Below are 21,396 nucleotides of genomic sequence, written 5' to 3'. Positions count from 1 at the left end.
CCTGCACAATGGCCAACAGCATGGCTGAGGGAGAGAAAGTAGATTTAGGTAACCTACAATAATAAAGGGATGAATTGTAAATGTGTGTGTGTGTGTGTGTGTGTGTGTGTGTGTGTGTGTGTGTGGTGGTTGAATCAGAAATGTAAGTTGGCTTTTTAAAGAAAAAAAAAAAACACCCTTTATTAAGACAAGATTAAAACTGACAGAAGCAATGGAAACGTGATATGGCAGGAGTCAGTCTGACCTTCAGTCTGAACATTTCCTCACATCTGGGCACCCTTAAAGTGATCATTATAAACACATAAATTATCAAGAGTGATAGAAATAAAAACACTGTATCACTGTACCTTGTTGTAGATCGTCTCGGCAGAGCCCTTGAACACAAATATCTCAAAGGAGCTGACGACCAGACATTGATTGAGTTATTAACCACACTAAATGCTGGTAAACGATACAGTTCAGATGAAGCTATCAGATATAAATATCGTCTACAAATGATCCATATCCGGCCACAGTAGTCAGATGTGCTGTGCAGAGAGATCAGTGACAGTTACATGATAAAATATATTACAGCTTTGACCAGCAGCACAGAATATTATGTTTTGCGCTGTCGATCTCTAAAGTCTAACTTAGATCTTTGTTTTGCTTCTCGGCACGTGACGTCTTCTTCCGGTTTCAGGTGTATGTGATATAGTTTTCAGGTATCAGGCCGGTTTTGCCTTTGTATGTTGCCTGGAGCCAACCTGGTTCCACAGATGGGTGAACTGCAGACACATAAAACCGGATTCAGCTCGGCAAGTCAAGACAAGAACAGTCATACCGAAAATCATTGTACTTCATCTTACGTAATTGGCAACACAGATCTTCTCATCCCTCATCAGTGGGATCATTCACCAGTTAGATCGCAAATAAACAACTATTTTACTGTTGTTTCATCAATGGAAAAGAGCAATGTGATCATCCAAAGTAGAAGAGGGGAAAACATTTTGAACACTCGAATACAAAGCAATTTTAGGATAAATAAATGCACTATTTTAGCACCTTGGGAGAATTTCAAAATTACAATATTCACTTGGTCTCAGAGGTCAAAGATCAAGGGTAATCTGAGTTCACATAATGCTTTTTTTAGCCTTTTCTCCAAAAAACAATTTCACACAACTGTCTAGTGAGCTATAACTAAAAACATTAAAAATCCAAAAGTGTTTAAGGTCAATTTTAAAGAGACATCACACAATACCAGCCACACTTGGTTTAGACTTGCCACCGGAGGCTGGTATTTGTAAAGTTTCTTTTCTCCTTTAGAACAGAAAATGTGCTCTCACCATTCAAGAATTGCGCCCCCTGTGGAAAACTGAGCTCGTGGCTGTGCTCTGCCTCACAGGAGTAAAGAGCCTTGGCTTCCCTGAGACACACAGGACAGTTGAAACACACAGATGTGAAAAACATGTTTCTTTGCGTTTTCAACTTTGGCAACTTGACACACGTGTCAACTGAAGTCTGCAGCAGCTTCTCACTGCTGCAGCAAACAGGATTCAAGGGTTTCCATATCTGGTATCAACATACCTTCCAGAGGGACATATGTCTAATGCAGAGGAGAACACTGAACTCTCACGCTGTTGTGCTTTCACCGACAGCCTGTTGAGCAAATACAAGAAGAATTTAGTCAGCCAGTGGCATAAACGCCGTAGTTTGGAATGTTTTTGTTATTTCCTTAACAATACAGGGAATAACAGACAACGTGTGGCTCAGATATTGGCCCGACACTCGTCTACTTGAGTTAGACAGTCGAGTTCACGACTCATCGTTTTAGTTGTTTTGAATCAACAAACATATCATGCAGATTTCTTGTGTTAAGCAGGGCTGGGCCAAAAAATAAAAACTTGAGGATATTGAGAGGCCAATTAAATTACTTGATCACTTTTACATGTGTCTTTTTTATTCATGAAAAAACAACTTTTTGGATTCCTGGGCAACCTTCTGCTGGGGTAAACTATATTTTCTTCTTTTTGTACCTTTTTTTTAATCAATATAAAAAAATTGGGGCATTACACAAAAATGAGAAAAAAAGGGTATACTTTAAAAAATGAATGTGCCTTGATGTATGTAGTAAATTTGTATATCAAATTTCGGCAATAGCAGTTATCAGAGTATCAATATGTTCACTGGTCAAAATCTCTGAACGCATTTCATATTTATCACAGGTGTTCAGTTAAAATGACATGGTCTTCATACCAAAATGGTTGTGGCAAACATATAAACTGGTTCATATCTAGATCTATAAAACACTGCCTTTGCAGAAACGTACACTGATCCGGGCTTTTGGTAACCATTGCTGGATGTGGCTGCAGACAGTTTCCCTGTCACGTCGGAGCCGCAGCGGATGTGAGAAGGTTTACGTGCGTGCGTTGCCTCTCGTGGCTCGAGTGATACCAGGCTCTGTACCGATCCATGACAGCTTTTGTAATCTGAGATCAACCATAAGCAGAGGGTTTTCAGTGCATCTCACTTTTACAATTTATCTTCTAGTTTTTTTTTGTTTTTTTTTTACCTTCAGAGATGTGTAGGGAGGTCAGAGAGGATGATGTAGAAAGCCGGTAAGGAAACAAAGAGGATGAGGAAGAAGAGGAGGAGGAAGCCGTCCTGAATGCAGTCCTGTGTGGGCGAGCAGGGGTGCAGGAGTCTTTGGCTCTGGGCTCTGTGATGGTGGGAGAAGCATAAGATGCTTTTCTTTGATCCACAGAGAGAGAGCTCCTTAGAGAGGAGACAGATGAGACTCTGTGAATAGGAAGGCTTTCCGCTGAGGAGTGCTGTACGGTGGCGGATGAGGAGGCCCTGGAGGGAGATCTGGACTCCTTCACGGATGACAATGTGGCCGTTGAGTCGCTGCACTCTGGTGCGGAGCTTAAAGACAGTGTCGAGGAGGAGACAGAGGATGTCTGCTGGTCGGGGCTGAGCTGGGAGGAAGTGTTGGAGGTGTCAGCTGCGAGTTGAGTTGAGGCAGTGTCATCCGCTGGTGGTTTCTGATCCTCTTTGATTGAGCAGCTGTGGGCCTGGGAGGAGGAGGAGGGAGCACTGGGGGGAGACGGTTGCACTGTGGAGGACAAACTGGCCTCGGCAGCAGGAGACGAAGGCGGGGAGGCCTGAGACAACCCGTTCTTCTCCGAGGAATGTGAGGACAGAGACTCCTGACTGCCCATGGGCGTCGTGCTCGGGCTGCTACTGAACGTGTCACCTTGAAGGAAAATCAAAAGATTTTCTCCAAACGACCTCATTGGTGGGTTTTTGATAGGTTTTTTATGATTTCTAAAATGTCACAAAGCTTCAACAAATTAATCTTTCAAATGTATAATTTCAGTGTTGAGACGAATAAAATAAAGGTTTAGCTCCTAAATTTGTCGTGTTTTCCTGGCCATCAACCAATAACAGCGGAGGATACCACAAGACAGTGATTCATGTCGCGATACAGACAGTCTGATTATATATTACAAATAAATGAAACAAAGCGACATCTATATATCTGAATAGTATGACGAGTCAGATGATATTTGATATAGTAATGCACTGCCAAGATCTGACTAGGGGTAACTGTTTCATGTCTGACTGACACAAAATCGGGACTCACTGTCATTGTCTGCCAGACAGAGCGCAGGAGGGTAGAGACGGGGCTTCCGTTTCCCAGACGACAGGCAGATGGCTTTGCTCCTCCGAGGAGTTGAGCGAGAGGACGGAGCCTGAGGTAACGGCACTGACAAATCCGGAGCCTCACCAAATATCTGCCGGGAGAACACGCCAAAAGTTCTGGGGATGTGTATATTCGTGTTCGAGTGTGTGTGGATTTGTTCTTGTACACACACCTTGTGGTGGTTTTCAATTATCAGCTCCACCACAATATTCTGGAACTTGATGTTCATCATGGCGGCCACCGTCTCCTCCTGTGACCTCATAAGTGTAGGGCCGAAGATCATCCCCAGGTTGGACACGGTCATCAGATTCTGGTCGCTGTGCGATGAAACCCTGCATGTGAATGCCAACACGCACACACACACATACACACACACACACACACACACATACACACACACACTATTAGCATATCATTTTAATCTGAAGCTATAATATTTTTAAGAATATAATTCACTATAAATGACAAAAGAATAGCAGATAATTAAAAAGCTTTATAATCAACACTTCAGCTATTTACCGACTGTTTCTTGTGATTTTTTTTTTCCTTTCATTGCATCTAAATAGTCCTTTTGATGAACAGTGTGTATGGATATAAATCACATTTCACAGAATATAATAATATAACATTACATTACATTACAGTAATTTGGCAGATGCTTTTATCCAAAGGGACTTACAAAAAGTGCAATTCAGTAACATATTCTGCACTCCATACTAGAATCTGTAGTGAATTGAAATTGCTTGGTCTTTTATGCCCTTATTTTTCTACTGAGCCCCTACTGATCGTAATATATTGGACGAACAGAAAACTCCAAATGACTCTAACGGTTGCAAAATATCAGTTTTTAAATGCTATAAGAAGCCAAACGTGTAACAATAGACAAAGGCACAGACTATTGTTAATGTGTACAAACTTGAGGAGGTGATTGGTCAAGAGGTCCAGCATGGCTTTGTTTTTCTCTGGTAGTTTGTGAACGAGAGCATGAATTGCTCTCACTCGATACTTCTGGTCATCATACTCTGTGACACAAAGTAAGAGATTCGTTGGGAGTGTGTTTGGAAATAACAGAGCCAGAATGACAGAATAAGATTAGAAGGTTCAATGGGCAGTATCTCACTTGTAGCCTTGATGAATTCTTTGTGTAACCTGTAGGTCAGCAGTGGCTCTGCCAGACACCTGCATGCACATCACACATCAGAAACACAGAACCCTGACAGAGAAGCTGCTATATGATGCTATTTACCTGAAATAATTCTTTAGGCCACTGGTGATTGTCTTATTGTCCCAGGCATCTGCATTCAACTGAACCTCTGAGGGAGAATTTGATGCTACAATAAAAAACACATAATTCATCAGCAGTGAGCAATTTTAGAACAGTCTTTGTATTTCACTGCAACTTTCCTGTGCAACAACAAAAAACACAAAAGGAGAAAAATGGCTGGATAATTAATAACAAAAATATCATCACTTTATAAATATACTTCCCCCATGACTGAATGTATCCCAAGCTTGAATGTTCTTTCATATTTTTCCTATTCAAGTGCTGAATTCAGAAAATTCTTTTCACAAACAAGAAAAAAATTAATTGAACTTAGCAGCAACTTTGTGGTTTATTCTAATTTTAACTTTCATTTAATTAAAGGTGAGTCTTACCAAACACACTTGTCATCAATCTCTGCACTTTTGAGTTAACTCCTCCAGTCCTGTAAAGCCCCAGGGTGGTAATACCTTCACATACACACAGGCATGTTTCACCAAACTTGATATTATATATTATGAGAAATATTTCAGGACTTCATTTGTAAAAGCAGGTAAAAGCCATTTAAAAATAGGAGGAAGGAAAATAAACCCCAAAAATACAATATGTAAATAAGGCATTTAAAAGATATGTTATATTTATCGTAAATAGATTGCAGTCTTTCTGTACTTGCAATAGTACACATCTTAAGTAGTGAGAGTACCTCTTGTTTCCACCAGCTCAATACACCTCTTGACAAAGCTGAAGCCTGTTTCATTGAGAAATGCTGGAATAGAAATAAAACTGCTTACATTTTTACATCTTCACATTTTTGTAAAGAAATTTTTCCTTTAAAATGGGAAGGTTGCACCAAGACAGTAATCAGAAGTCATACTTACTTTCCTCCTTTTTGCTGAGTAAAGAAGGAAGAGTGTAGATCTGTAGGACAGAAGAGAAATCAAAGGAGATTAAAATTCATACATTAAGGTTTCTAAATACTTTGATCATTGTGTTACATTAATATTATCATTTAATTTCAGATTTGGCCGTACTGGCTCTTTTCCATCCATGGCTTCCATCCACAGGCGCCTGTTTGCCTCAGAGAGAGCCTGCAACGTGATGACGCCATGTCTGCAGAGAAAAACAGGAATCATTTAACCAAAGCCAGACGCAGAAGAGGCCATATTTGTTTCCACCCTGTTGTATCCTTTGTATCCTTATTACCTTTCCACCACTTCTATGTCGAAACAGAAACGTTTGTCGATAGAGTCCGTCTTCCTTCTGACACAGGAGCGAAGCCTGAACATCTCTGGAGAACCGTTGACTACACCGTTCTAAAAAAAGTAAAATGTGAATGTATCAAACAATAATACCTGACATTTTCCTCTTCAAATAGGATTCATGCTACTGGCCACGTACTTGGAAAAATAATAAGGTCTATACAGATTTATCTTTTACAACATTTATTCCGTCATTCATTATCAGTAACCTGCACTCAGTCACGGATCACGGGAGGCTGAGGCGTACTCCAGCTGTCATTCGGCGAGAGGTGGAGTTCAACCTGGAGTGGTTACTAGTCAATCACTTGGCAAAAGACATACAACCATTCACTCTCATTCAAACGTCATACGGCAACATAGCACCATTCACATATCTGGTCAATTTAGGGTCTCCAGTGAAATTACTGTATATTTTCGGAGTGTGAAAAGAAAGTGGAAAACCCAGAGGAAACCCACACAGACACAAAAAGAATATGGAGACTCCACAAAGAAAGGACCGCTGGAATCGAATCAGGGACCTTCTTGGTGTGACGTTGAAGTTCTAACCAGTGACATTGTGCTGCCCACGTGCTGTCATTCAATTATTTAAAAATAAGTATGAAAACCCTATTTTCACTACAAATGTTACGAAAGATTATGGACCAATAAGGTTTTTTTGTTTATAAGTTTCAACCACTACTGTGGGATTCATTTTTCTTTTGAATGCAAATAAAATAAAAAATAATAAAGTCAGGCCTTGGTCAAAGTTTCATATATGCTGAAGATCAATTTCACACTAGTATTAAAGCAAAAGACGAGTGTGCTCGCAGCTCACCTGTCGGCTGGCAGGCCGGGCTTCTGTGCTGCTCATGGTGAACATCTTGGAGCTCTTTTCATAGGTACAGTAGTATCTGGTCCACACGCTGCCCAGCGGTCCTAAATACATGAATACAAAGCCTTCTGTAACCTCAGCCTGAATGCAAAACTTCCAGTGTAAACATTGGAGATTGGTTGTCGCTTACGTTTCTCCTGTATATATAGATATCCCTCCATTGTAAAGCAACTGGGCGCCTTGAAGTCCTCTTCGGCAGACCGAATCCTCTTCATCAGCCTCTCTACTTCAGCACGTGTGCTCTCAAAGTTGTTACGAGCCTGAACACAATACATAAACATTAAAAATTTTGCTGCAATATTTTTTTTAATACTTCGCCTCAGCTGTATACTGCTTTCACATTAGCATTTAAACATCCATACTTTCCTAAAAAGTGTGAGAAAACTTGTGTGAGCCCTGATATTTGGACATAATGTTAGATGTTGTGTCAATAATATCATGACCGAACATGCAACCTAATGTAAACAAATAAACGATGCTGCTGCCAAGCTAATACATTCCTGCATAGGAATGTGCGACAACTGAGCTCTAAAAAAAACATTATGTGGCCTTGCAAACACACATGTATTGTATTTGTGTATTTTTTGAATAAGTTATTGGACTTCTTTCATGCCACTCAGAGCATTATGTCCGTATGCTTTTATGGGAGTTTTCCCCCATTCAATCATTATGGATGCATTTTCATCTGCAGACAATAGAGATTTATCAGCCATTTACAAATATTATCTCTGACTGATACCAAAGACTCACCAGAAAAGTACAATGTCATGAGATTGTGATATTGTATCTTGGATTGTAATTCAATTAACAAAAAATAAATGCATGATTTTATTGTCTCCATCTGGAAAGTGTTTTTTGGCAAATATTTGTTAACACAAAAAAAAAAGTCTTTGCTACATTTTCTTTTTCATTACTAGGTGTCATACGTTATTTGGTAGTCACCTTAAAAATTGGTCAGGCATTACCTTAAGTATCTGAAAAATTAAATGAAAATTAGGAAGAGATTATCCTTTCACTAGTGTAACATTACTTGAAATGTGCAAGGAATGAACAGAAAAATAAATAAATAAATATTCAAATCAATCAAATATTGCTGAAAAAAAGATTAATTGAACTACTGTAAGCTACTTCATGTAGACCTGAGATGATCCCCATTACCTTGGAAAATATTGTGATATATTGTATATTGGAGTTACAATGAGGCCAATGAATATTGGGATCTTAATTTTTGGTCGTATGTTGGGTTCAGTGTTCAGGTTGAAGTGACCACACTTACATTCTGTAGGTTAAACTGAAGCTGCTGCTTATAGGGCTCGAACTCACTGGCCAGCTCGTAGCCCTCATGGTAAAACGTTAACAAACCCTGGAGGAACGCAAGTAACTGAGGAGCAAAGGCAGAAATCCAAAGTATTAGCTGGGGGCTCGGGCGTGTTGAGGGTCATGACAGAATTACCAAAGAATGACTGTCGTCTGCTTAATCAATCAGTACAACCCCGAAGCAGGAAAAACCCTAAAACTCAGCCTGTTGTTTGGGTTTCTCCTCTTGTTTACTTTACAACAAAGACTTTCCCTCTCTGTCCAGCGGAAGAGATCACCATGCAGGAAGTGCTGCTACAGAAACAGGAAGTGGGCTTCACTGATATCTATCATTAAAACATTTTTATCACCAGCCAAACAGCATGTGTAATGTTTGTTGGTCAGAATCTGGCTTTCTGTCGTTTTGCAGTCGCATCTACAGGCATATTTGTAACCATGATGAATTTTTTGCTCGCTAATTAACATATCTCAGAGATGAAACATTGTGTGCTGTTGACTATATTTTCAAACAACTGAGCAGCTGATGAAATAAAGATTTAATGTTACAAACTGTTGCGGCAGCTGAGGGCAAACACAGTGATAGGTTTACTTAAACATATTATAAATGTGCATCTGATTGTTGGGGAAGCTGCATACAGGCTAAGGAACATATTTATGATGACTCACCGGCTCCACAAATTCAAACTTCTTTCTCTCCTGCACCTCTTGTATCTTGAAGACATACTGCAAAGATGCATCGTAGAAAACCTGCCGGTCCTTACTCATTTGTGAGTCAGCCTGTAAACCCCCCCAAAACATCCAAAAACAGTATGTGAGACTAGACATCTGGAGGGACCTTGTGCGTATCCATAGGTGTCGGGACTTTACCTCATGTAGCTGAGGCTCCTTCTTCTTGGAGGATAAACTGAGGTGCTTCTCTAGAACAGAGTAGTACCTTTCTGTCTCCTTGTCAAACTGTTTCTTTCCCTCCTGAGAAAGACAGGTTACATACCTATTTATAATTCAAAATCACATTTTGATAGACATGTAGTAACAGACTTGAGTAACATTGAGTTGTGACATCCAGTGTGGCTTTGCACTATGAAGAAATAAGCAATAGACCTATCAGGCTTCACTGAGAACTCAGTGCTCTGTAAAAACCTCAAAAGTCTCACTGTATCTGGAAGAGGGGATTAGCGATTTGGACAACAAATTAATAATCCTACATATATCTTTGTCTCTCTGCAGCTGAACTTCATAATAAAATGTCTCCTTTTTGCTTCCAGAAATCTTACTGGCAGACGGAACAAGATGTTGAAGTGTCTGATTGGAGTTGTTAGGTGTTTTTCCAGTGCTGTGATTGGTCTGCAAGCCTTTGTCGAGTTTTATTTTTGAATTCTTGGGGGCGTTTACAACAGCCACAGACCAAACAATGCTGGGAACACAATTGGCTAGGAGCTATGACCAAAGAGAGTTGAGGAACGCACACCACAACATCCAATCAGAGACAGGGCCCATGATGCTGCACAGAGAATGTAAACAGTCTGCATCCTGCTGCCAAATGCTGTCGGAAGTTTAGTACTTCACCGTGTATAATTCACTTTAAAATACATATAACCAAATTTAATCTGTGTAGATGCTTGGGATTGTATCTAATTTCATGCCTATTACAGGGCTAGAAGGAACTGAAACTAGCTTGCCAGTACTGTGGGAACCCTGCAAAAGGCTATGATACAATTTAGCGTTGATAATTTCGATGAAGAAACTCTGCCAAAAGGTTGGGTGTCCTTGCCAAACAGCTGAAGCTACACCTCCATGAACTATTTCTTCCAGGGTGAGGTTGTGCTGCTCACACTTCCCTGCCACATTCTACAGGCATTCAACAGAGAGGGCCCCAATTCCCATCAACAAGATGAAACTTTAATTTCAGAATTACTTGTGGCTGTAACCACTTCTTGAAGGTCACTCTCTGTGTGACACTCATACCTCAGCCTCTTTTTCTTTCTGATGAGGGAGGCTAGGAAAGAAGGAAGTAAACTGCATTAAGAGACCTGAGACAGCTGCTGAAACCAGACACCAGACTCACTGTGTGTTTATACTGCCTCACTAAGTTCAGCCATCTCTCTGTCTATGATGAGCTCCCTGTCTTCCCTCCCAGTGTCCGTTTCCCATGACCTTGTTACTGACACATCCATCCTTTATCGGAATGAACTGGAATCCCTGACCACTGACCAGGACTATGATGAGGTTAGAGCCAGAATATCTGACTGATCACCGCACACAGAGCGGAATAACTGCTGTATTGCAACTTGCTAAATTAACTCTTAAACTTTAGCAGCCATTTAAAAGAAAAAAAAAAAATCTTTTGGGATTTTTTTTAGGTATCTCTATGTAGCTTGTGCTTCCTAATTTTATGTCAGTAATCTGGTCTCTGTCAAAGTAACAATCTCAGGTTTACCTTAACAGCGCCTATCTGCTCCTTGCGAAACCTCTCAAGTGGTGAAATCAACACATCATCAGCATTTTGGATCTGTTAGAGACAAGAAAAACAACAGTAATCTCAAGATGTGAGCTGATAAATATTTACACCAAGAAAAACAGAGAAAAAGTGACACCTCAGTCATTGTACCTGAGGTCTTGCTACATTTGGGCTGTAGATTTTGGATTTCTGGTTACCCAAAACACATTTTAAACTTGTTTTGTAGTACATAATAGCATATAACAATTTAAAATGGCACACAAACAAAAGCAACATTTTTTCAAATGAAGACATTAACATGCCAAACTTTTCAGGACATTACTTTTGTTTTCTGGCTTAAGCAACAGTCTAGTAGATGGTGTGACTGAAAGTCAGTCTGAGGAATGTAAATATTTAAGCCAAACACCGGAATATAAACCTAAAAAAGACAGTTCACAACCTTCAGACACATGTCCAACCAAAGATTCTCATATTTCAATTTAGTTTTCTGTTCTAATGCTAACTAATGAACCTTAATATCAATCGTAGGTCAATTCAAGCAAAATGAGAAACATACTGTAACTTCCTGGTTGGTGAGCTAATATGAAATTACCTGATCCTGCCTAATCGTTTTCCACCAATCACTCATGATGTTGTACATTGTTACATTTCATTTTCAAGTCATTTTGTAGGATTCAATTCTTGTTTATTGGAAAGACTCATTTATTTGATAATATGAGAAGTCCATACTACTTCAGCAGCAACCAAGTCATAATTCAGACAAAGCAGTATTGAGAAAATGATAAGACCAAGACTCTTAAGGGTTGCAAACAAGGCAGGGTGAGTACCAAACCGACCAGGCTGCTGTTTTTATTCCCACACTGCGTTGGAGTTAGCTGACTTCTCAGCTCCAAGGTAACCACCTCCTTCCCGCAATCATTTTCTAGGGGTGGGTGTGAGGGGAGGTAGTCAGAGGTGACAGCTGTTAAGAGTATTTGATACTGGAAGTGAGTGAGCAGTTGCAATTCTAGCAGGAAGTCTTAGTTCTAATCACTGTGCTAAATCTGACAATATGCAGGCAAAATAATTGATATCACTGGAGATTTGTGGGCTTGATGATTCTTGAAAAAATATGTTGCAACCAGACCGCTGTGGTTTTCAAGACATGACCAAAACCTCAGAAAAGTCTTATGGTCAAGACCAATCTTGCATAAAACATGTTACATGGATTTTTGCAAATGTTTTTTTTATCTGAAAGAAAACTCTGAAAGAAAAACTTAACTGAAATCAACAAAAATGTGAACACCCATGAGAAGTGACACTGTAGAATAGAGGAAGTGGCAACAAAGAAGCTGGGAAATTCTGGCATGTTCTCTATGTGAAATTTGTACTGCATTGTCATTGGTCTGCAAACATGCAAATGAATCACAAACCCAAATGAATTTAAACATTATTGCGGTGCAAGAGTATGCAAAAGCTGAGACTTGATTCAGGCCAGACGAGAAGCTACAGAGCAGCTACTATGGACGCTAGTGTTTACATATGGTCTCAGCCCTCTTTAGTCACGAGTCTATATATTGCAAGCTATGGCACAATCTTGCTTTGTACTGTCAAGTAGATTTAAGTGGTCGACCCAAAATAGCTTCCCATTCTTGAATCGTGACACTACTTTCAGTTTAGATATATAGATCCTCTTTCTTTGAAAGAAACAAAGCCCATGATGAAAATGAATGCAAGGATTGAATTGAGTTGTCAAATGTTACCAACAGTCCTTTCTGGTGAAACTGGTTTCGAAAGGGAAATAAGCATATGTGACATGTAACTGGATAATAGCATTATTAAAAGCTCAGACCAGTTAACCAACAGCAAACATTGTCACAGTATATTAAAATCATAGTTGTAATAGTATAATCATAGTAATTAACTGGCAACAGATTTGCAAGGAAAGTACTCAATTTTTTTAGACTTTCTAGCTGTATTTAAGGTCACAGTGCAGTACTAAAAATAAATGTGGAATTCATGTCTTTATGCTCTTTAATGTAAAACAGAAACCATTTGCATGTTGTAGGTTTCCAATAGTCTTCTAAGTAAAGAACTACTACTGCTTGTTTTAATTGAAAAAAATCCCTCACATGTTCTGCAGTTTGAAACAAGCTTTGTATCTAATTAATCTGCAGAGAGCTGCTGTAGTTTCCCTTTAATTTGACATCATAATTTCACAGTATTGAGAAAGCATACATTTGAAACACACACACACACACACACACACACACACAGACTCGCACAACTCTTTTATGGACTTTCCCAGGCGGTCAGAGCTTTGCTCACAGCTTCTCTAGGGAATTGGTGGAATAGGTTCCACATGGTTCCTCTGTAACCAGACCATGCAAACAGCCACAAAGGCACGCGCACACATGCGCGCGCAAACACACACACACTCACACACACACACACACACACACGTGCAGCTATAAGTAAGGTACCACACTACACAGCACACACTGAAGTTTCAGAGGCTTGCCTACACACAGAGTGTGCCAGACTCCAGTCACTCTTACACAAAGGCCTCTAGTTGATAGAGGGTCTGGAAGTCAAAGACGTTTTTCAAATCTCCATGGAGCAAACAGTGCTGCTGGCATCTCGTTTCCTCAAAAAAAAAAAAGTGTGAAGTAGACTTGTGGGAAAACCTGAGTAAGATGCTATTGTGGCAGTTTCACATAAACTAAAATCTTTAAGACAGTGACATTTACTAAGTCTGGAAGACAGGAGGCACTTGTTTGAGTGTGGCAAAGTGCACAGGATGCACAGGATGCACACAAAAGAAACACATTTTGTGGAGATGTTTGGGGAAAAAAAGCTGGGTTTTTAGTTTGCATTTAATACTGAGGGGGTCTCTGCTGATCAGAGGATGTTTGGTAACTTGTTCTACCACCAAGTCAGGCAAGAACCTTTAATCGTGGCAGAGTTTTTTTTTGGTAGATTGTAATAAGTGAAAGGGAGTCATTTTGATACAGGGACTTCACGTCAGCTCCAACTGTTTTAGTTGCTGTAGCTGGAAGAGAGTATCAAGGAACTGAATTGGAAGCAACAAATGGAAGCTAATGGAGAGATATAAGCAGAAGGCTCAACTGTGCCAGTTTGGACGGGTCAAATATCCAATAGACTGTTGGCAAAGGGCTCGTCTGCAAAGACCTACCAGTTGCTGTAATGTGGGGTATTTTGAGACTCAAGTCACTGAGGCCACATGAACCTGAAAAGTTTCTTTGACATCAATCTTGATAAACATGGCTTTTAGCAGACCTAATGGGTATCAATTAGGCTGTGCTGGATGGTTTACTAAATTGTTTTATATGGAGCGATTGGCTGGAATGATAACAAGTTCAGTCCAAGAAAACTAAAAGTGACATTCTTTCATTTTTTTTCCATCCATGCAGACATATCAACCATTACACATGGAGACTGAGAAAGACAATAAGAGCTGTCCACGGCTTAGAATAGAGGTGCTATCTATTCAGAAAAGAAGTGGACCAAGCAATGACCCTTGAGGCACTCCTGTGGATAAACCACATGATTTGGATTCCTCCCCCTCTCAGATTCCCTGAAAAGATATCCCTGAGGGGTGGGATGCAAACCAGCAGAGGGCAGATCCTGTGATACTGAGTGCAGGGACTGAGGAGAAGAGTTAGTGTTTTAGCTGTCTGTAACAGTGCCGTTACTGACAAGGGTGCACACCACACACAGATCTGGCAAACTCAGAATCTTTTTTTTGGAGAAGGAATTCAAGAATTTAGTAAGAGACAATGTACTTCATTATTTTGATAGAAGAGGTAAGAAGGAAAACAGCCAACATGTATTGGGTGAGGTGTCTTTTTTTCCTGACAAGAGTGACTTCAGTTTAATTGACTGCATCGGGGAACCAACCCTTTATGAGTGAGGAATTGATGATGGGTGTGATTGATGCATTAAGAGCAGTGGTAATGGTGTGTAGGTTCGATGAGATTAGATGCAGTGGACAGGCTGTGGGATTAAAGTACAGCGGATGTTGAAGCTTTCCTCCACAGATGGAGGTATGCAGTAATTTCCTTTAATCTGACAGCTGAAGAACACATGCAACTGAATTATTCCTTGGAAAATGTTGGTTTCAAATGAAGGTTTGAGCTTGTGGCTTTGTCAATAATTTAGATTTATTTAACATAGTCTTAGTCTTAAATTGACTTCAAACTCAAGAGCTTCAATTTCATCATTTAATTACAAATCATTTTTCAAGATCCACCTTGTTGCATATCACAAAGAATACTCTCCATGATTCCCTTATCAGACATAATGAATAACCCAAAATGATAATATTAATCATTTAATAATATCAAATAAAATTACTATTTGCTTTTATTATTTCTTACCAATCGCTTTCTTTCCTCCTCCATGGTGCTCAAAAGCTGAGAGAACTCCTTCAACGACTGAGCTACAAGAGAAATGACGGAATGATCAGATTCTGTGGTCAGATTTCGAATGAAAAAAGAAAGTACTGTGGCATTAAGTCAAAACACTCTACTGTACTTTACTGTTTTTGTCTCTATTCAGCTAAAAAGAGACGTAAGCGTTCAAAGACTGTTTATGACACCATTGATTAGAAAACAGTTAGAGAATCATGTCACTGCCTGCTAACATTGCTTTCCTCGATTTTAAGCTAAGAACATTTACTATCAGTACACATCGGACTCAATCTCACACAGGCCGAACTGCACACAGTTTTTCCGATGTGTGTTAAGACATTCCTTAATTTCCACCTCTTACTACAGCAAATTCTTTTCAAGTTGTTCAAAAGTTATTAGAAAGACACTTCTGTTCTCCAACCACAGAACAGTGGAGCCTTTGTGCACCTGAGTTGCTTGCACTTTACTTACTTTCTTAACAGTGTTCAGATTTAGAGATAATTAATCCAGGCTTCAGACAGCTGAAGGCAAGTTAGATTTAGGACTATTTAAGTTGTTTTTAATGCGGCTGAAAAAGGTATTTGACACGAACTCCGCATGATAGAAATTTTGACATGCAACATCAATGATTTCCAGCATTTTGGCCCCAATAAGTAACGAGAGGAGGCGAGGCCTTCGAAATGCCTATTCACAGTGTACGGCACTTTTTTGGATGCAACCTAAGTGCACATTTGGAAAGCAAAGTAACAATGAAAAGCTGGAAAGCAGTTAAACATTTAGACATTTGATGTGTGACAGGCAGTCCCAAAGAGCGTTTGAAAAATGGGATTTTGTCATAAACCTTTTAATTACAAAGTCTGACCAAAAACAGAAGTGAATCCAAGTGTTCTGAGTTTTGGAATACTTGTTCAACGTATGGATGGATTTAAGTATAAACTTTCTATATCTCTGTAGAATTTTCAAGGACCTGGGGAGCCATCCTGAGTTTTTGAAGGTCAGGTATGTGCTTTTTGTCCTAGGACTGGTAGATTGGGAAAGCCCCGAAATTTCTAAGAACTCAAAACTGCAAAGTTGTTACTAAAATGTTGGACCATTTTCCTTGGGATCTCCTCACAAAGAGGTGGGCCTCCCCATTTTGGGTTCTGAATGACCCTTTTGAGGAGCCCCTTTCATACCCAACCATGATACTATCACCTGTTAGCTATTAAGCTCTTCACCTATGGAATGTTCTAATCCTTTCACTTATTTGCCAGTTTTTTTGGTGTCCATGTCGCAACTTTTTTAAGATGTGTTAAAGAAAAGGTCAGACACTGAAGATGTTAAGGCAAAAAAAAAAAACAACACCTTTGTGCAGCTTTCTATGGAATGGAATACCAAAATGTGATTTGGTAATTATTGGCTATTATTTTATCTATTTTCTGTATGGAACCTGACTTTTTCGGCATCCCATTTGGACTTAATACAGTCTCAAGTTATTCTTTCTATCGGTCACACAACTTACCTATGTTGATCTCATCATCAGTCTCAGCATCTCCGATACACTCGAACTGGAATTCCTGCAGGGATTGAGAAAACCGCTGAACAGCGAGGGAAAGACCTGAAAGTAAAAACAAAAAAAAAGCAGCTCCTTCAATCACATTCAACTGACCACAACTATTACATTACCACCATCATTAACATTCCTTGCTGTACTTGAAAATACTCTTGACACAGGTTCGTAGCAGTACAGCCCAAACCCTGCAGCACAAAGAACTTTTGTGGACTACAATCAAAATAACTTGTTGCCTTGTATAATAAATATTTGATTTATGCTCCTGTGAGATCTTTGCAGGTTATCAATTATCAAGACAGAAGTAAATATGCTGCTGCTTTTCTGAGAAAACTCAATGTGACGGTCAGGAAAATTTGTGTTCACGTACCCAAACAACAATCCAGTGATGAGCTAAAGACGTTTTTTGAAATTCTTCAAGAAATACAAATATTTAACATCACACAGCTGCATTGTCTCAGTAACACTGTCAACTGCTCCATTATTTCTCAAGGATACAGCATGCAAAAAGACTGTGGGGAATTTCTATGTGTACTTTTATTTATTAATATCAATGACATTTGAAAAACATAAAAGACATCAGTTCAAAAAATATGATAAGATTGAATAATCCATTATAAAGCATTGTCGAGGAACTGTTACTGCAGGTCAAACTCGGGTAGCTTCAATGGACAAAAGCAGACTGAGCTGCATGGCTTCCTGTCATAAAGACCTTCACCCGTCTAGCACATGCTTGTATTTTGAAGTACTGGAGGGATGCAACACACTTTCTACAAACATCCTAGAGCTACACAGCTGTTGCCAAGATGCGTAGCAATGAGGTAATGTATGTATTTGTGGCAACATATCAAATCAAGAACTGCACAAAAACATCTGGGCAGCAAACCAAACGGCCATAATATCACAAAAAATAACTTTGAAAATGACATTCTCCATGGAGAAACATCTATCTCCTTCCTTTAAGGTAACTGTATATACATGATATTTGAAGAGCGGTCCTATGGTCTACCTGCTGACAATCTCAAGAGTCAGTGGTTTCATTTCCCTATGTAATTCGAATAGGACAATCAGAATGAAAGTGAATAAAAAACCTTAGGGGATTTAACACTTGTGTGAACAGTGTTCACATTGGTTCTTTGATATTTGTATGATGTTGTGTGTGTAATTTGATCGAGACTGACACGGTCACATTGAATTTTGATATGACTTTTACAGCCAACTAATGTTTTACAAATACTAACGATGGACCGATTCTACCTACAAACATAATGTTTGAGGTCTCATATAAATTATTTTGTTCAGCGATATCCAACAACCTACACACACACATACACACACACACACACACACACACACACACACACACACACAGACACACACACACACACACACACAGCTGCGGAAACTGTCTACACAAGCATCTATATAAATGAACGATTAGATGTAAGGTCACTGTTTGCTCATTTTTCTTAATATACTAAACATCTCAGTTTATTGAAATGGAAGCTTTGTATCACTTATGAAAACAAACCAACACTGTTTTGTTTCAGCCCGGCTTGTAAAATATAAGGCAATCTATGGATATTGTACTTATAATGCATATTAACTGAAATGCTCTGGACAGTGTTTTGACACCTCTGTTATTACTCACTGCTGCACTCACAGTTGTTGACCGCAAAGCGATGGAGCTCTTTCATGCCTGTGTGGTCTCAGAAACCACAAAACACACTCACCATGGCTGAACTGCTGCTTTCATACCAAGGATGTTAACCAGAAAATAAACAGGCAGCCACAAAGTGAGTATGGGATGATTAAGTGCAAAAACCAAACAAATTGGAGGACTCGGCTCCTTCAATGTGTCACTAATAGATGTGAGATGAATAATGTGATACTTTTATTACAAATATTTAAGAAATCAATTGTATTGCATTTTATTTGACTCACAGTCCCGATTGAGGCTGACAGAAAAGTGTAAGAGAAACAAATAAATTAAATTCATTCAAAAGCCCTGTTTCCATATCAATATATAGATTTGAACAGCTTAAGTTCATGTGTGGTATTCTGCATGGAGATGGTTTTAATTACAGTTGTATTCAAGTATGTCCTTTTTTTTACCATTTCTGGGTGATTTTTCAGAAATTGTGGAGTACTTTCATGCAATTTGTCTTATATTTCTTATATTTTTTATCATTTATTGGTATGCATTTTATGACATGTAGAAAGCCCTCCAGCACCACTGCCCTGACATCCCCCCCATTTTTCTTCCATACCTTTGTAATGTGTATACTTCCAGGACCCAGAAAGCACCAAGGTCATTACAAAGATTGATGTAGATCCAAAACGTAAGCCAAAACGGAAATAATAACATCTCAAACTAAGTTTTGAAACGGAGACTCGATGAAAGACAGCAGAGTATCGGATAAAGAGGTGGGACAATGGGGGAGCCATGGATGAATTACCTGATGAGCAAGAACTTGAACATGTCTTTTATTATCATTGTCATTGGTCTTTAAATAACGATGACATTTTTTCCCTCTATGACTAAAGCAAAGGTTGAAGTACTTCCAAGATCTAGATAATTCCCTGTAAAGATATCACACAGTAAGTTGAGATTCAGTGCTCCTGGAGTTTTTTTGGTCCTGGGGCTGCTATCGTCTTTGCACACATACAATCCTGGCCTGTTACTGCACAAGTACATTACAGAGATGCTGAGTGGCATTACTAGATCTACTCTCTGCTTAACAAAATTTCAAGTTTAGTGAATCAATTCTCTGAAACGAACCCAGTAAATGTCAAAGCAAAGTTAAAGCAATGCAACATGCAAAGCATAAAACATTGCTTACAGTAATAAGCTGTGCAGTACTGATAGATTTGGAAAAACAGCATTTTGGCACCCCTTTTCAATATATCTGGGAAATTGCCTCAGGAAAACTACACATAAAAGGCTTCTGACTTTTCACATGTGACACGTTTTTTTCAATAATTGCTTTGTTTTTTGTTCCCCAGTCATCGACCTGCAATTTCTTATTTTGTTTAAAAATGTGTAAGTGATTTTCAGGAAAGCTCTTGGTCATTTTCACTTTAGAAAAATTTAGTTTTTTTTTTAATGATTTTCTTTCAGATAAAGAAGTGGAGGGGGTAACAATATTAAATCAGATATGTAATACATAGATACATGGCTCTATTGACCAGCTCAACTGTTCCAAGACAAGTTTGACGCGTATAAAAATATCATTACGGTTGCTTTGTTTGTGTGTGATGGCCTTGGACTCCCTTCCTGGATCACGGCAGCGGACTGTGGAACTGGCAGAGACCTAAGACTCGCTTTGTGCAGAATGAGAAGAATGAATGAACCGACGTGCACTTACTTCGGAGGGCGGATATGAGCATGTTTCCATCCTTGATCAGGTCTTTTATAAACCTGTTGGTGCGCTCCAGTTCGATCTCATGACACTGCAGCCGCTCTCTGAACTCCGGACTGTCCAGGAAAGAGTCACTAAACTCCAGCGTCGGCAGCCCCATGGACACATTAACACACACGGCCGGTTAAGAGGACGGAATGCGTCTGCTCACTGTGAGACCCGACGGGAAAAAGAGGTCACGGTGCTGCAGTGTTCTCGGAGTTATGGCCGGTAGCTTCTTCCAGCTGCCGCTTATCATGCCCGTTCTTACGTTTCCCTTCAGAACTCCCGAGCACTTGAACGCAACGCGGCTGACAGAAAGTTTAGCTCGATGAAGCGACGGGACCGGAAGCGGCTTTTCTAACCTAAAAAAATCGAAATAGTGAGATGTAAAGCCACTACTCACTCTTCCCTTGGACTTTTAACCGTGAAAAAGAAAGGAGAGAAGGGAAACGGTTCTTGTTTAGCCGACAAAGCGACAACGTCCGAGCAGCTAGCTGCGCCTGATAGAGCTCCGGTACGGCAGGCTGGTTACTATGGGGACGGGAGACTCCTGCTGGCGCGCGCTGAAATCAGTGTTAAGATCGCCGGTTACGTCATGGTCATAACCGCAACATAAAACAGACATGAGAGAAAAACAATCCATTAAATCCATTAAAGTTTGGCAAATATTCAGTCTTGAGATCCCCCATATTTTTTTTATATTTTAATTTCCCGCAGAATATCCGATTTTCATTTAAACTGATCTTCTTTTATGATCCTTATTCATCGTTTTTTCTTTCACTTTTTAAAAAAAATCATATGTCATCTATGTTTTTAAACACCACATAGTCATTTTTTGGTAAGGCAAAAATGCTTTTTCCAGATTTGTGTGAAAATGTAACGCTTTCGTCAACAAATGTCTAATGTTTTAAAAATGGATGCTTGGTAAAAATGGTCACAATAAAGCAAAGCCAAGAATAAACGAAAAGAGTTTCATTCTCATTTTTCATGTACTTTCACAAGCATTTAAAATGTAAAAAAAGGACATATTTTCGATTGTTTTAAAAGTCAGATGTTGAGTCCAAAAAATGTCCTGGTGGTTAATCCATGCTCGGTGGTTGTCATATTAACTATATTTATTATTATTGAATGACACTAAAGGTTTCCAACAAGATACCGAGGAGGCCAATAAAACAAGGGAATG

At 39.4% G+C, this 21,396-nt stretch overlaps 1 protein-coding gene across 1 annotated transcript; it reads right to left on the bottom strand.

The window, feature by feature from the left end:
- Positions 1 to 152: 152 nt before the first annotated feature.
- On the bottom strand, positions 153 to 20,728 carry arhgap42a (Rho GTPase activating protein 42a). Its single transcript, XM_086177044.1, has 24 exons — positions 20,178 to 20,728; positions 16,762 to 16,857; positions 15,228 to 15,289; positions 10,828 to 10,899; positions 9,258 to 9,359; positions 9,057 to 9,167; positions 8,350 to 8,454; positions 7,204 to 7,333; positions 7,017 to 7,117; positions 6,147 to 6,256; positions 5,975 to 6,053; positions 5,822 to 5,861; positions 5,647 to 5,709; positions 5,339 to 5,413; positions 4,929 to 5,013; positions 4,803 to 4,861; positions 4,599 to 4,704; positions 3,855 to 4,014; positions 3,623 to 3,773; positions 2,549 to 3,232; positions 2,306 to 2,465; positions 1,564 to 1,635; positions 1,323 to 1,402; positions 153 to 764 (listed from the first exon to the last, which is right to left on the bottom strand). The coding sequence occupies exons 1-24, from the start codon at positions 20,329 to 20,331 to the stop codon at positions 676 to 678; spliced, it is 2,946 nt and encodes a 981-aa protein (XP_086033170.1). The 5' UTR covers positions 20,332 to 20,728; the 3' UTR covers positions 153 to 675.
- Positions 20,729 to 21,396: the final 668 nt, after the last annotated feature.

Source organism: Fistularia commersonii, chromosome 29 (assembly GCF_037954325.1).
Source record: "Fistularia commersonii isolate RoL2024-O1a breed Wild chromosome 29, RoL_Fcom_v1.0, whole genome shotgun sequence".
In the NCBI taxonomy this organism is placed as follows: domain Eukaryota; kingdom Metazoa; phylum Chordata; class Actinopteri; order Syngnathiformes; family Fistulariidae; genus Fistularia; species Fistularia commersonii.
This window is presented reverse-complemented; position numbering and strand designations above follow the sequence as displayed.